This window comes from Balaenoptera ricei, chromosome 2 (assembly GCF_028023285.1).
Source record: "Balaenoptera ricei isolate mBalRic1 chromosome 2, mBalRic1.hap2, whole genome shotgun sequence".
NCBI classification, from domain to species: domain Eukaryota; kingdom Metazoa; phylum Chordata; class Mammalia; order Artiodactyla; family Balaenopteridae; genus Balaenoptera; species Balaenoptera ricei.
Genome location: NC_082640.1, coordinates 34209686 through 34223880, shown reverse-complemented (window position 1 = coordinate 34223880; position 14195 = coordinate 34209686). Strand labels below are relative to the sequence as shown.

Sequence of the window (14195 nt, the reverse complement as noted above, 5' to 3'; positions counted from 1 at the left end):
GTCATCAGGAGCACAATTCCCAGAGCTCCAGCAGCTCTGACCCCACAGCATAAGCACCGCAGTTACAAGACTGGCCGTGGATGAACGCCCCTTCGCTGGAGCTGGAGATTTTGCTCTTGGTAAAAGTTGGATTCAGTGGCTCTTCATTTGTAGGAATCAGTGAGTAGCTGGCAACGGTCAAGGTCTTTGCTGAGATATCACCACAGCAGCCACCCTTCCCAGGAGGGGCTGCAGGAAGTGGGATTCAGAGTGGACGTAAACCCTACTTGGAGCATGAATGGCAGGGGTTGGCTTCTGCCTCCCTCTGACGTCAGAGAAAAGCAAGGACCAGAGGGAACCAAAGGCACAGCCTCCTTTCCAAATGGTTTATAGTCAAACAGAAGAGAGAGACCCAAGATGTAAGAGGAAATACCCAGAGACCTCCCCAAGGCCGCGAGGTGATTCACCTTAAAAGAGAACCCTGAACCCAGTTCCTGGCACAGGGTCAGTGCCCCCTTGGTGGTTATTAATTGAATAAATGATGGAAGGACTAAATGAATGAATTCAGGTAATATTGACAATTGTTGCATTGAGAGCGAAAATATTGCTTGCTTGCTATGTCCCCTAAGGACCAAAAAGATTCTACAAGGAATCACATTGAAGGGGTTTCACTAGTTATGATTAGAGATTACTTCCTTGCACCAGTGGGTTGAGAAAAACAAGATATAATACAATGTAAGGTCCTTTATTCTTATTGTAGAAAAGCATTCAGCACAAGTGATGATAATAGCATTTTTTAAAAAGCAATCCATGGTGATGGTATTATTACTCAACCTCTATTCAAAATGTTTAAGTTGTCCCCATCTCTCAACTTCTACCCCAAGCTTGGTTTATTTGATTGCTTTTTTTGTAGCCCACACAAACTTGCCTTGTGCTTCTGGATTTTAATTCAAAAATCACTCAAAGAAAAAGTTGACGATATTGAGATCAGAAAAACAGATCTAAACCTCACCTAGAGCATCATGGCTAACAAGGTACTTTAATGCACCCAGATCTTATGATGGCAAAGCAGGAAGGGAACACTGAGGTCAGGTGGCTCGGAGGCGGCAGGCTGGCTGGCAGATATGTGTTTTTTGCTCTGCTCCACCACCACCCTGAGTGTTTGGTAAAATTTCAATTGGTTGCCATCCTTTAACAAGTAGAGAGCTTTTACATGAAAGTCTAGATTTCTGACTTCTCTTAAAAATTCAATAGGTCTTGCAACAGGGGCCCCGCCTCCCCCTGTGGCAGCAATTGGCCGGGACTGAGAAGTGGGTGTCCCTGAAGAGGGGCCTGAACTCCCCAGGTGACCACATCTCTACCTGGCCAGCTTCACTGCTTTGTGTCACGTGCCTGGTTCCTGTAGACACTGAGTTTCTAACCCCTGAGCCTAGTCTAACCCCCTCATTTTGTGGATGACGAAACTGAAGACCAGGATAAGACTTGCCCAGGATCAACGAGTTAGCAGGGGCAGGCCAGAGCCCAGCCACCCTGACCCCACCCTGCGGCTCCTTCTCCCGGCCTTCCTCGTTGAGATGCAGAGGTCCAACTGCTCTGCAGTGGCTCACCTGTGGATGCGGCACCAGGAAAGCGGGCCAGGACGACCCAGCCGACTGTCAGCATCACCTTAAAGGAGACGTCCAGACTGTGAGCAGCTCTCATGCTGGCAGAGCGCTCCCTGAAATAAAAAGGCACACTGAGTCAGACCTGCAGCCTCCCCAGGCTGGAGTCGGTGTGTGGCGCAGACACACACACAGAGACAGGGCCACATGCACACACAGAGGCCGTGCCAGTATGGGCATACTCCAGCCGGCCAGTGCAAAGTCCTCAGCTGCCGTGACTCAGGGCTGGGCAGATCAGGGCATGACAGCCCTGTCACTGTCCCGTCTGTGTCCTGCAGCTCAGAGACCCGGTGACGGATGGGATTTCATCCTTGGCGCGCGAGCTCACTACCCTCCAGAATGAAGGGTTTTTTTCCCCTTAAGTTAAAAAACAGAGAAAAACAAAAAATATTCCCACTGAACATGAGCTGGAAAATAGATGTCACCAACTTGCTGTGTGATCTCAGCTGATTTGATTAACCTCTCTGGGCTTCAGTCTCCTAATCTGAAAAATGAGGATGTGGGCTAGCTGATTTCTAATATCAGTCTGTGCTTCTAAAACAAGTCTTGATGATAATATTGAGATCCTAAATATGATGCCTGTGTGTTATAAACCCTTCTAATATTACCCATCCAAGAGGGAAGCAGGGCAGAGATAGCTAATTGTCCCCTAATATCCATTTTTCCCTGGAAAAGAACCCCTGGGTTTTTATCTGGGCACACAGCCACCTAGAATAAAGGCTACCTTCTCCAGTCTCTCTTACGTTAGTTGTGGTCTTGGAATTAAGTTCTGGCCGATATAGTAAAAGTACAGTGTGTGAATTCCAGGATATGTCCTTAGGGAAAGCAGGAAGCCTTTCTTCCCTCTTTCCTGCTGGCTGGAATATGGATATGATGTCTGGATCTTCAGCAGCTATCTTTGGCCATGTAATGGGAGCCATGTGCTGAAGATGGCAACTCAGAGAGTAAGAACCTAGGCTCTGACCCTGTGGAGAACTGAAACAGCCCTAGACTGTGGATTTATTTTTATGTGTGACGGAATTAAATTAATTTTATTACATTTCTGTTTTATGAAAGCCACTTTTTTCCCGCTTGTACTCAGACAGAAGGTGAGTACGGGAACCTGTCTAGATAAACCTCAAGAAAGGAACTTTAAAAAAAAGATGCCCAATTCCCCTTTCATAATATAATGCCTTTGGAGAAACATCTCTGTTTTCAAGTCCTGTGTGCCACACAAGAGTGCTTAGGCGGGGCTTGGGGAGCGGCCAGCTCCAGCTTCCATGCCCACGTCCCCAGGTCCTCCCCAGAGCATGACTGTAGTCATGCCTGAAAACAAACAGATATTCTCCCACACTGAGAAAGGGGCCAAATGTCTCTCATCCCACACAGGCTCCTTCCTTTGAACGAGCTCAGGGACAAATCTGATCATCCCTGACTTTTCAGCTCCGGGTGAAGCACTTTGTGAGAGCTCGGCAAGAGGGTCTGAAACAGAGCACCCTGGCCCTGTGCCTGGTCCTTCCCGCACAGGTGCGCCGGGGAGGCCAGGGGAGGGAGGAAACCATACTCTCAGCGTCAATGCCCGCAGTGTCCTCCTGGCGGGCACCCTGCCTGGCCCTGGCCTGATATGCCGAGAACAACAGGACCCATTCTAGTCGCCTCTGCAGGGCCGCTGAAGTCAGGCGTCACAGCATCTGGGAATGGCGCCTTTCCCATGGCCCCCAGAAGAGGAGTGTCTGCTTTCATGCTCTTTGCAATAAAAAGAAGGGGACACCGGGACAGGAGTGCTCTGTGGTCCTCGGGGAAAGCCAGAGCCCAGCTCTCGAGTCTCCATCTGTTTAGAAAAACCAAAGGTAGTTTGCTCTTTGCTGCTGAGAAGCCCCAAATCATCCTGGGGCTCCATGAAGGGAACCCGAACTTTGGGCCGTAAGCTGGCAGAGGAATGCGGCTGGCACCCGGGGTGGAGGTACCCGGGTGCGGGGGGCAATCTGGGTGCGGGCACCCCTCCTGCCTTAACTGCCGGGTGACCCTCATCCAGACATTCCCTTCTCTGGGCCTCAACTTCCTGTGTGCAGAGTGGAAGGTTGGGGTACAGGGAATTTGTGGCCCTGACATCTTCTGACCATTTCAGAGACAAAAAAGTAATCACTTTCGGGATGGATGTAAAAACAATTCCCCCTGGCAGGATAATACTCAAAACCTTTTTTCCCCAACATTCAAGAGAGAGACCTGCTGTATCTGAGTGCCACTGGATACAGAGAGGTCCCCCTGCTCCAAAGAGGTCGCGACCCCACATTGCTGGGGGTGGTCCTCCGCGAGTGGCTTCCAGGGCCTGAGTACAGAAACCTGGGGAAACATTTTGTTGCTGTGAATCCCAAGGCTTCTCAAATTTCACTTGGGAATTCTTCACCAAGAGAGGACAGCTTTCTCAGCTGGCCACTAAAAGCTCTCTGGCAACATGAGTTAGGATTCAGCTTCTCCAGCTGGCAACATACAGTCTTGAAAGGGGGCCCAGCTGCTGAAGGCCTGCGAGGAGTGCACAGTTGGCTAACAACGCTAGAAGGCTCCGCAGGAAGCTGTTGGCTGGAGGCTGGCTGAAGGCTGCCCTTGCTGGGTCCCAATGGTCCTGAGCTGGCCTCTTCCTTACAGGGTGCGGTGAACCCCTTTGGCAGAGCCATTTGGAAGAGGAAGGGCCGGCACTCCGGGATACTCCACAAGGCTTCACAAGAACAAGCTAAAGATTTCCAGAAGCTCAGCATCTTCCCGTCCAGCTGCAGCTCCATGCCGTGTTTGCCAGGCCTCACAGGGGCGCGGAGGGGCAGGAGCAAAAGCAGGGACAAGAGGCGTTGCCTGCTACCCTCTGTCTCTGTGTCTCCTCGCTGCTGCCATCACACACCAGGGGCTGGGGCTTTGCTCTTGCTTCAGCTGCCCTGCGGTAGGACCTGCCACCTGCAGAGAGAAAGGAGCGCGGTGTTATTCAAGCTTCCAGAGAGGCTCCTACATCTCTGGGGCAGCAGCATTAGCAAGTACACGCCCCCTGGCATCCCCGACCCCAGGGGGATGCGGGTTCTTGATGCCTGCAGAGCCTGCAGAAGCCAGAACTTTCTTCAGGGATTATCATAAACTACCAAATGTAAAATAGATAGCTAGTGGGAAGCAGCCGCATAGCACAGGGAGATCAGCTCGGTGCTTTGTGACCACCTAGAGGGGCGGGATAGGGAGGGTGGGAGGGAGACGCAAGAGGGAAGGGATATGGGGATATATGTATATGTAAAGCTGATTCACTTTGTTATAAAGCAGAAACTAACACACCACTGTAAAGCAATTATACTCCAATAAAGATGTGAAAAAAAAAAAAAAAAACAAGAAAGAAAGAGAGTAGGGGGTAGTGGGGAGGGTCAGTGTAAGGTCTGAGGCCGGGGGTGAGATGGGACTGCAGGGTGATCCGGAAGCCAGTTTGGGGGAGGAGACAGCACAGTGACAGCCGTCACTCTCCCTATCACACCCACACTAAGGCAATTCTCATTTCATGCAAACCTAGACGAGGCTCGGCTCAGACCAGCAGGACACCGTGGTGACCAGGAGCAGAGGCTCCAAAGTCTTCTATCCCAGCCATGCAGTTCACATCGGGGAAAACCATCTGACCACTTGGGCCTCGCTTTTTTAATCTGTAAAACTGAAATAATTGGGACTTCCCTGGTGGCGCAGTGGTTAAGAATCCGCCTGCTAATGCAGGGGACACGGGTTTGAGCCCTGGTCCGGGAACATCCCACATGTTGCAGAGCAACTTAGCCCGTGTGCCACAACTACTGAGCCCACGTGCCACAACAACTGAAGCCCGCGCACCGCAACGAAGAGTAGCCCCCGCTCGCCGCAACTAGAGAAAGCTCACGCGCAGCAGCGAGGACCTGACACAGCCAAAAATAAATAAATTAAAAAAAAAAAAAAACCCTGAAATAATGCATCTTAAATTCCAAGGTCATTGTGAGGATCAAACGAGATGCTCTATACAAAGATCGTAAAGCTCTGGGCCTGAGCGGTGGTCAGTGCTCAAGCTGCGGGAGCTGCTGGTATGAAGGATGCACAGCTCGATGGGTGAAAGAGCCTGGGAGATGGAATCTGAGAACCTGGTTTGAGTTCCAACTCCGGCCCTCACCCGCTGTGTGACCTTAGACAAGTCACTCAAACTCTCTGGGCCTTAGCCTTCTCATTTTTTAAATGGGAACAATAATACTACCCATAACCAGGAGTTACTGTTATGAAGCTCAGCTGAGATCGGCTGGCTCTAAAAACCTCAGCTCATCTATCCTGGTCTCCAGATTATGTCCTGTGGGTGGTACAGAAAAGAATCAGATATGAATCCTGCCCCCCACCCCCAAGCCTGGAATATCCTACTGTCAAGTCAAGGAGAGAGAGGCAAGCGCACGAGGCACTATATTCCAAAATGCCCAGCTGCTCACTTCCTGGGCAAAGGGAGATAAAAGAGAGGGTACCCCTGTCCAGACGGAACAGTCTGGACATTCCCTCTTTGCCTCACTGAGCGGAGCTCAGGGGAAAGATCTGATTTCAGCCTAATGGATCTGGGCACTTCCCTTATGATGACACACGTGTATATAGGCCACTCTGTCTCCTGCTGAGACGTGGGGTGGGGGGGCTTTGGAACAAACACACCCTCATGAATTCTCTTGGACATCGTTTGATTGACCTTTATGCCACTTAATGGTTGAACCTGTTACGGGCTGAACTGTGTTCCCTCAAGAGTCATATGCTGAAGTCTTAACCCCCAGTACCTCAGCACGGGACTGTATCTGGAGAAGGGGCCTTGACAGAGGAAATGAAGGTAAAATGAAGTTACGTGGGTGAGTCCTAATGCAGTATGACTGGTGTCCTTATAAGAAGAGGAGAGCAGGACACAGACACATGGAGGGAAGACCATGTGAGGATGCTGGAGGAAGACGCCACCTACAAGCCAAGGAGAGAGGCCTCAGAAGAAGCCAAACCCGCTGAAACTGTGATCTTGGACTTCTGGCCTCCAGAACACTGAGAAAATACAATTCTGTAGTTTAAGCCACCCAGCCTGCGGTACTCTGTTATGGTAGCCCCAGGAAGCTAACACAGCATCCTTGAGTAAATTCGTTAATCTGTCTGAAGCTCACAGCTTTCTCACCAGCAATGCCAATAATGATAATCATACCAAACACTAACACAGCCTTTTCTAGGTGTCAGGCACTGCTTTACGCACTTTTCGTCTACTGGCTAATTTAGTCTTTCGTAGCTAGGTGTCGTTATTAATTCCTAGTTTACAGACGGGGAAACTGAGGCACAAAGAGTGTCACTTTTTTTTTTGGTAGCCAGGGTACACAGCTAGCAGGTGGCAAAGTTCAAAGCCTCCTCTCTCCTTCCGAAACTGTGCTTCCAATTCCTAAAGATTAAATGATTTGCAATGTCATCTCAAACTAAGAGAATGTAGGAGCTGGTAGGATAGTGAGAGAGAACCCAGCTAGCACTTCTCCAACTTTATTGCACACAGACATCCCCTGGAGAGCAGGCTAGAATGCAGATTCTGATTCAGTAGGTGTGTGGCGGGGCCTGGGATTCTGCTGAGGGTCACAGAGCTAGCAGGGGGCCCATCCAGGATTTGAAACCAGGAGGTCTGGCTCCAGAGTCCACGCTTCATAAAAACGGAACAATAACACTACCCCCACCTACCTCCCGGCCAGGCACAGGGGGAGGAGGCAATGTTTGATTTGAGCCGTGTGGACAGATTAATGATCCTGACAGCAAACCGGGGTGAAGTTTGGGGAAGGTGGCAAGAATCTCCCTCCAGCTCTCTTGCGGTCAGGAAAGCACTGGTGTTCCCTTTCACTATGACCTAGGTTTCTTGTTCACAGGCCCTAAAATCTGTGCCATGGTTCCTGGAGGGCCTAACGGGGCTGGTGCAGGCTGGGTCACCTGCACAGGCTCGACTCAGATCCTTCTCTGGATAGGAAACCACAGGTCCACCTCAGTGGCTACCAGAAACCATGGAAACAGGAAGGCAGAGCCCCAAGAGCTCGTTCCCTCTCGACAGAAAGCTCCCCTGATGAATTGCAGAAACCCCTTCGTAACATTCCCTAGCAGGGGCCCCCCCTCCTCTCCTGAACCAAGCAGTGGGCAGCCAACTTCCTGGTCTGCCGGCCACACATCCCAGCCCAGGCCCAGCTCCCCCCGGCAGAGAAAGGCATGTCTCTGGTCACCTGGTCCTGACGCAGCATCCCCAGGGAGAAGGAGGAGGCAGGAGACAGGGCAGCCCAAGTATCCTTCTGGATCACAGAGAAACACAGGAAGAGTCCCAAGTCTGGAGAACCCTGGCAGCCCCGAGCCCTTTCTCAGTGTGAGGGTGCTATGCTGGGGACCCCAGGGACAGGGACCCCAGCTCCCTCCTCAGAGAGAAGCATTTAGAAGACCCTTGCCTTCTGCAAATCAGAGCATCTCCCAGGGTACCCCATGATACGTGCTCTGCTGACATGAGCTACTCCTTTCTTTTGGAAACATACCTGCGCTGACCTCTCTCATTGCTGCAAAGATCCAAAACCTTCCCCAAAGACCAGGGACATTCCAAAACCTGGTCTCTTCTCCAGAAACTGGCCTTCTAATTCCTCAAGACTAAGCCACTTGCCAGTTAGCGTCAGGCTCACAGAATGCAGGAGTTGATGGGAATCGGAGACCCTTTCCAGCCAGCCCTTGGCTGTGCACCTGAACCACGTGGGGGAACTTGTTAAAATGCAGATTCTTGTCCCACAGGTCTGGGGTGGGGTCTGATTCTGCATTTGCAACCAGCTCTCAGGTGAGGCTGCTGCTGCTGGGCGGTGGGCCATGCTTTGATAGCAAGTATCTCGTGCAATCCCACCCTCCCCATTTTACAGATGGGCAAACTGAGGCCCACAGTGCAGAAGATTGTTGCTCATGATCAGGAGCAGTAAATGGATAGGAAAATTGTCATCTGACTCCAAATTATGGGACATGTGTCGCCTTCCCTGCCAACCTGCTTGCCTGGGAGGAAGGGGAAAAGGGGGGAAGACTGGGCTCATCTGTTTCTGCCCCTGTTTCAACTGAGGGTTTAAGTCACAGTTTGGATAGCCTCAGGAACACTTTATACTTCCATAGAGCCTTAAATTATCTTCCCCAAACAAAATACCTCCTTTGATAGGGGAAATCCCCGGTGGGGAGCCACCTGCAGAGCCAAGGAGGAGAGACACTGCAGATCCCCGTGATAAGAGAAATTCACCATCACGGACCACTCCCATCCCCAAGCATATCTGAACAAATCCTGTCAGGTCCTGCTGTGCCATCAAATCCAAATCTCTCATCTCATCACCGAATCAGCTACCGGGGCTGGGAGCATCAAGGCCTTCACCCATTGCAGCTGGGAGGAAGGCAGCTCTGAAACCAGTCTTCCCTCCTGTTCGTGCAACACACGTGGTCTTAGTATCCCATGAGTGGGCACTGTGCTGGTCCTGGTGGAAAAGGAAGGTAAGATCCCTGACCCCAAAGAGATCACCCGGTTCCACCGCCCTCTGCATCAGGCATCGCAGTCTAAATGATGAGGCTGACCCTCCCAGAAAACCAGATGTTTCCTAAGGAAGAGTTTCTCACTTGCTCACTTGAGGTTAAACACTGGAGTGAACAGTTTAGCGACAATGACATATCTAACTTGCCCTTTTGTTTAGAGCTATGCCTGTCCAATACAGTAGCTGCTAGTCACACGTGGCTATGGACATTTACATTTAATTAAAATCAGATACAACTAAAAACTCAGTGCCTCGGTCACACTAGGCACATTTTAAGAGCTCGATCGCCATTGGTAGCTCGTGGCTACCATGTTGGGCGCGCAGATCTGGAACATTTCCATCACTGTAGAAACTTCCGATTTAGAGCCTCAATGCTCAGAGTGGTTTAGAAGATCAAACTAGAGCTTCGAGACGGTTCGGAGCAACGGTTCTTATGGCGGCGTCCCTGACTCCACCTGTTAGAAACTCAGATTCTCAGTCCCATTCCAGACCTACTGACTTACTGACTCCGCCTCCGGGGGTGGGCCCAGCCACCTGTGCTGTAACAAGCCCTCCAGTGATTCTGACGTTGCTCAAGTCCGAGAACCACTAGTTCAGAGAGTCACTTCAGTCCAGAGACACTTGTCAACCACCAGTTAAGTGTCGCTCATGAATACTCGACGGCTCATTGGCTAAGCATGCAGGCTGTGTCACAAGATCCAAGTTGAAGTCTCAGATCTCCCACTTAAGAGCCATGTGTGGGGACTTCCCTGGTGGTCCAGTGGGTAAGACTCTGCATCCCCAATGCAGGGGGGCCCTGGTTCGATCCCTGGTCGGAGAACTAAGATCCCGCATGCATGCCACACCTAAGGGCTCACATGCTGCAACTAAGAGTCCGCATGCCGCAACTGAGAAGTCCGCATGCTGCAACTAAAGATCCTACATGCCACAGTGAAGATCCCTTGTGCCACAACTAACACCTGGTGCAGACAAAAATAAATAAATAAATAAATAAATTTTAAAAAAATTAAAAAAAAAAGAGCCGTGTATGAACTTGTCCATTCATTTAACAGCCCAAGGCTCTGTTTCTTCAGCTGTAAAAGGGGGGAATCCTTCCAACTGCCTTCTAGGACTCCTGGATGGGATGGAAAGATGCATGCCACGTGTGTGACACAGTGAGTGGTCCGTGGGCCATAAGGTGCCAGGACGTCGGTTTATCACCATCATCCCTGCCTGGTTTCTGTTCACTGCCTGATGCAGCCGATCGCCAGCCTCACTCACTACATGGGATTTTTAACCTCTTTCACTGACAGACTTGTAGCGCTATGCCATCCACTGAGAGGTACCGCAAAATGAGAGATGGTTTCTCAAAAGCTTGACCTAGAGGACTTTACACAGGGAACTTGCGCCCAGTGGGGCAATGTGTTTTTGTAGTGGGGGAAGAAACACAAATATGACTTAATGGAAGCCCCACCCTGGGCTCTGGGCAAAAAGTCCTGCCTGGATAATGTGAAGGGTGGCAGACACGGCAGGCCAGAGTCTTGGGTCCTGAAATAGGAAGCTTTCCTATTAGAAAGAGTACAGAGAGGCTGGAGGAGATGGCCGCCACCTCTGAGGCCCAGGGGGAAGGTGGGAGGAAGTCCTTTCGGTTGGCAATTTGGTTCCTTGTTTTATTCCACGAGGGTTTGGCCTTGGCCTAACGTTGAAGCAAAACAGAGCTCCCAAAAGGGAAGAGGAGGGAGCTAGAAATAAATAAATAAAAGATGACTCATGGACACACCCCAGTATTAAATGACCACTTCTCTGGGGGATTCCACGGATGAAGACACGCCACCTGTGGGGTGAGGGGGGATGTTAAAAAGGTGGTGAATGGGGGAAGGAAACAGTACCCAGAAAGCAGATCCATTCTTGGTCCCAGAGTGTTACGCGAACTTCCTACTGGCCCCCCAATGGCCCCCCGCATGCTCTGTTTCTTCCTTGACATAAACATCTTTTCTCTGCCAGGGTCCTCCCAGCTGCCGCGTCTGACCTTTGGAAATTGGCAGTTTGTTTTAAGATTCCATTTCTAATCCCCCTGAGGAATTCCCTCTGGCCCTAAAGTCTATAGCAATTGCTTCTTCCTCTGCATTCAGCTTACTGATCAAATCTTTCTTTGAACTATCTCCTTCTCTCTTTGGAGGTCCTCAATGTTTTCCACACTGGGCTGCAGGCTCCTTGAGGGCAGCCTCTACGTAAACCCATTTGTCTTTTCCTGCAGCCCAACACACGGGGGCTGCCCAGAGGACGTAGACAATGAGGGAATGGGTTTGCCCAACGATCGCTGGAGGAACAACCCACTTGGCTACTTGCCTGCTCTGCCACTTTTGGGCTCTGTGTCCAATGCTCTCTGAAAAAAACAGGTGGGAGTATGGAAGCAGAAACTGGAGGCATTTAACAAGCTGATAAGTTTTTAAATTATAACTCTTTTTTTAAAAAATCTTTTAAGTCCTCAATTGAGGAAAAAAGAGTAACTTCCCTCTTAAAACTGGTTTTCTCCCCCAAGATCACGAAGGAAGAGGGGAAGTCAGATGACTGATACGGGTGCATCTCCCCAGACTCACCAAGTCCAAGGCCAGCCTGCCTCTGCCGCTGTCTGAGGTGACCAGAGGCTGCCACGAAGGGTCCTGGCCCCTTCCACCAACCCCAGCGCTCTCTGGAGAGGGCACTGCCTACTCTTCAAGGTAACCCAAGTGTCCCGGTGTCCCCTACCCTTAGTCCCAGGCGTTAGACACCTGACACCCCCAAGCCTCCTTATTCACAGGGGAAGTCCGGCCCCTTGCTTGGTTCCTCTTTCCTCCAGGGTATCTGAGACTCCTCCTGGCCACCTACACGCATCCACAGATCGGTCCTGTCTGCCCCGAGATGCCCCAGCCACTCAGCTCGGGGCTTAGCTGAGCAACAAGCAACATCCCTGCCCCCCGCCGGCTGAGCCCCGCACCGCCCCCCCTACCCCCCTGCCGCAGGGGAGGCGAGCCCACCGCTGCCAACTTGGTGCATGGCGCTGGGGCGAGTCCCCACCACGGGAGCTGCCCGTCTCATCGCACAGAGAGGACGAGTCCGCCCTGTCACACTCCCACAGCCAGCTGACCAGGCTCCTGAGGTACGCATTCGGTTCTTTCAATGTACACAGGTCTGGGCAGAGGCCTCTGCTGGGGCAGCTGGGTCCCCCTCTACCCTGTTCCTTTGGCCCCAATATTGAGTCTACAGGGTGCACGATGCTTTCTCCCAGTACAATACTGCTCTCCCAGGAGCCTCACTGCCCTTCCCTGCCTTTGAGCATACGACTGGTCTTCCCAGTGCATCAGATGTGTCCACAGATACGCGAGCCTCATCCGGAGATACAGGGTACGTACGTTCCACCGGTCCACTCCAGCCTCCTCAACCTCTTTAGCCTCCTTACACAATCAGTGGATGCACGTAGGTCTTTGGGGACAGGAGCTGTCACCTGACTTCAAGGACAAGTTGACCTGGGTCCCAACTCTGGCTTTGCGGGGCATGATCTGCAGAGGGCACAGCAGCCCCGCCGGCTGGCGCTCCTCTCCTTGCCAAGGGAAAGCTTGTCAGGGAGCCCGGGGTGCTGCCCGGCTACGGGGCTTTTAGCCCTTGCACCCTGTCCTGGGCAAACGCCGTGAAGCCCAGCCATCAGAGCCCCGTGCCCCCCGCGGCTGGCAGCTGAAAAATCAACTGATGCTCAGAGCAGCCTCATCACAGAGTTCAGCGACCCTCAGAGGGAAGTCTCTCCCGGGACTGAGTCAGAACTTGGAGCTGCCCAAGTCGAACCATTGGCTACACACCTTCCCCACTCATGTTGTGTGCTCTGCTAGTGGGGAGGTGACTGTAGCAATAAACACTTCATCAGTTGTGTTTTTTAACTGAAAATACTAGCATCGGCAGTTGGCTTGGCACTTCTCCTGGCCTGAAGTTGCCCTATATGTGCCCACTTGTGTCTGAGGCTCCAGAAAGATTCCCGTGAAATGCTCCAGCCCCTTCCTCACCACCTCCTGGGGTCTTCTGCTGGCCCCCTCTGACCCATCCTCCACACTAAGGGGTGCTGACTCATTCCCACAAATAGCTTTATTTCAAAGAGCATTTTCCCCTGCTAAATAAGAGTGAGGGTGCAGCCAGAGCCGAGGAACGGCAGAAACGAGCAGAGTGCAGGATCCAGTTCCTGAAGCACCTTCGGTGTGAAGTTAAGGAGTTTGGACTTTATCCTAAAAGCCTGGGGGGCCCCTGGCAGAGTGGAGGAGCCGGGGGAACACATGTATTTTATAAAGATGCTGCTGGCAGGGACGAAGGGGAGGGACGGGCAAGAATGGGAGTGCAGCCCGGAGGACTCTGCTGGGGTTGGATTAATTCCACACATATTTATTGAGTGCCTACTGTACGCTGGTTCTAGGCACTGGGCCACGGAGGAAACAATTCAGGTAAAGACCCTGCCCTGGGTTGGGTTAGAGCTTAGTCTAGTGGTGGCGGTGGGGTGGGAGTAGAGAAGGAATAAAGAGCAAATAAACACACCCTGTATGTGGCCGATGATGTTAAGAGCTATAGAGAAAAGTCAAGCAGATTATGCAGCGAGAAGCTGCTATTTTATACGAACAGTCAGGGAAGTTCTCACTGAGAAGGTGCCACATGAGCAGAGACCTGAAGCGACAGGGCAGGGGTGCTGTGAGGACATCCAGGCAGAGGGACCCAGCAGGGGAAGGATGCCAGGCGGGAACAGGAGGCCAGGCGCTGGAGCTTAACGGGGAGGGCAGAGGATGGCAGGGGACCACACAGCTGGGGCGGGGGTGATGAGAAAAACCACGCCTCTCATCACAGCAGGGCCCACATGGCTCAGTGCTTCATCAATTATCCAATCAGGTGGGGTTGGCTTAAAAAGGACCTACTGTACAGCATAGAGAACTATATCCTCCCTCAATCTCAGTCCCCCTGCTTCAAGTGGGGCTGACTCACCCACCTTGGCTCCCGAGGTAGACACGTGACCCAGCCTGGCCAATGAATATGTTCCTTT

The 14195-nt window shown here is 51.7% G+C and overlaps 1 protein-coding gene across 1 annotated transcript in view; it reads right to left on the bottom strand.

Moving 5' to 3' along the window:
• CEMIP (cell migration inducing hyaluronidase 1) overlaps window positions 1-14195 on the bottom strand; it is a 158439-nt gene that overhangs the window by 69808 nt on the left and 74436 nt on the right. Inside the window, exon 2 of the mRNA XM_059912330.1 lies at window positions 1587-1696. Coding sequence (XP_059768313.1) covers window positions 1587-1680 — 94 coding nt within the window. The 5' untranslated portion in view covers window positions 1681-1696. The remainder of the gene's footprint in view (window positions 1-1586; window positions 1697-14195) is intronic.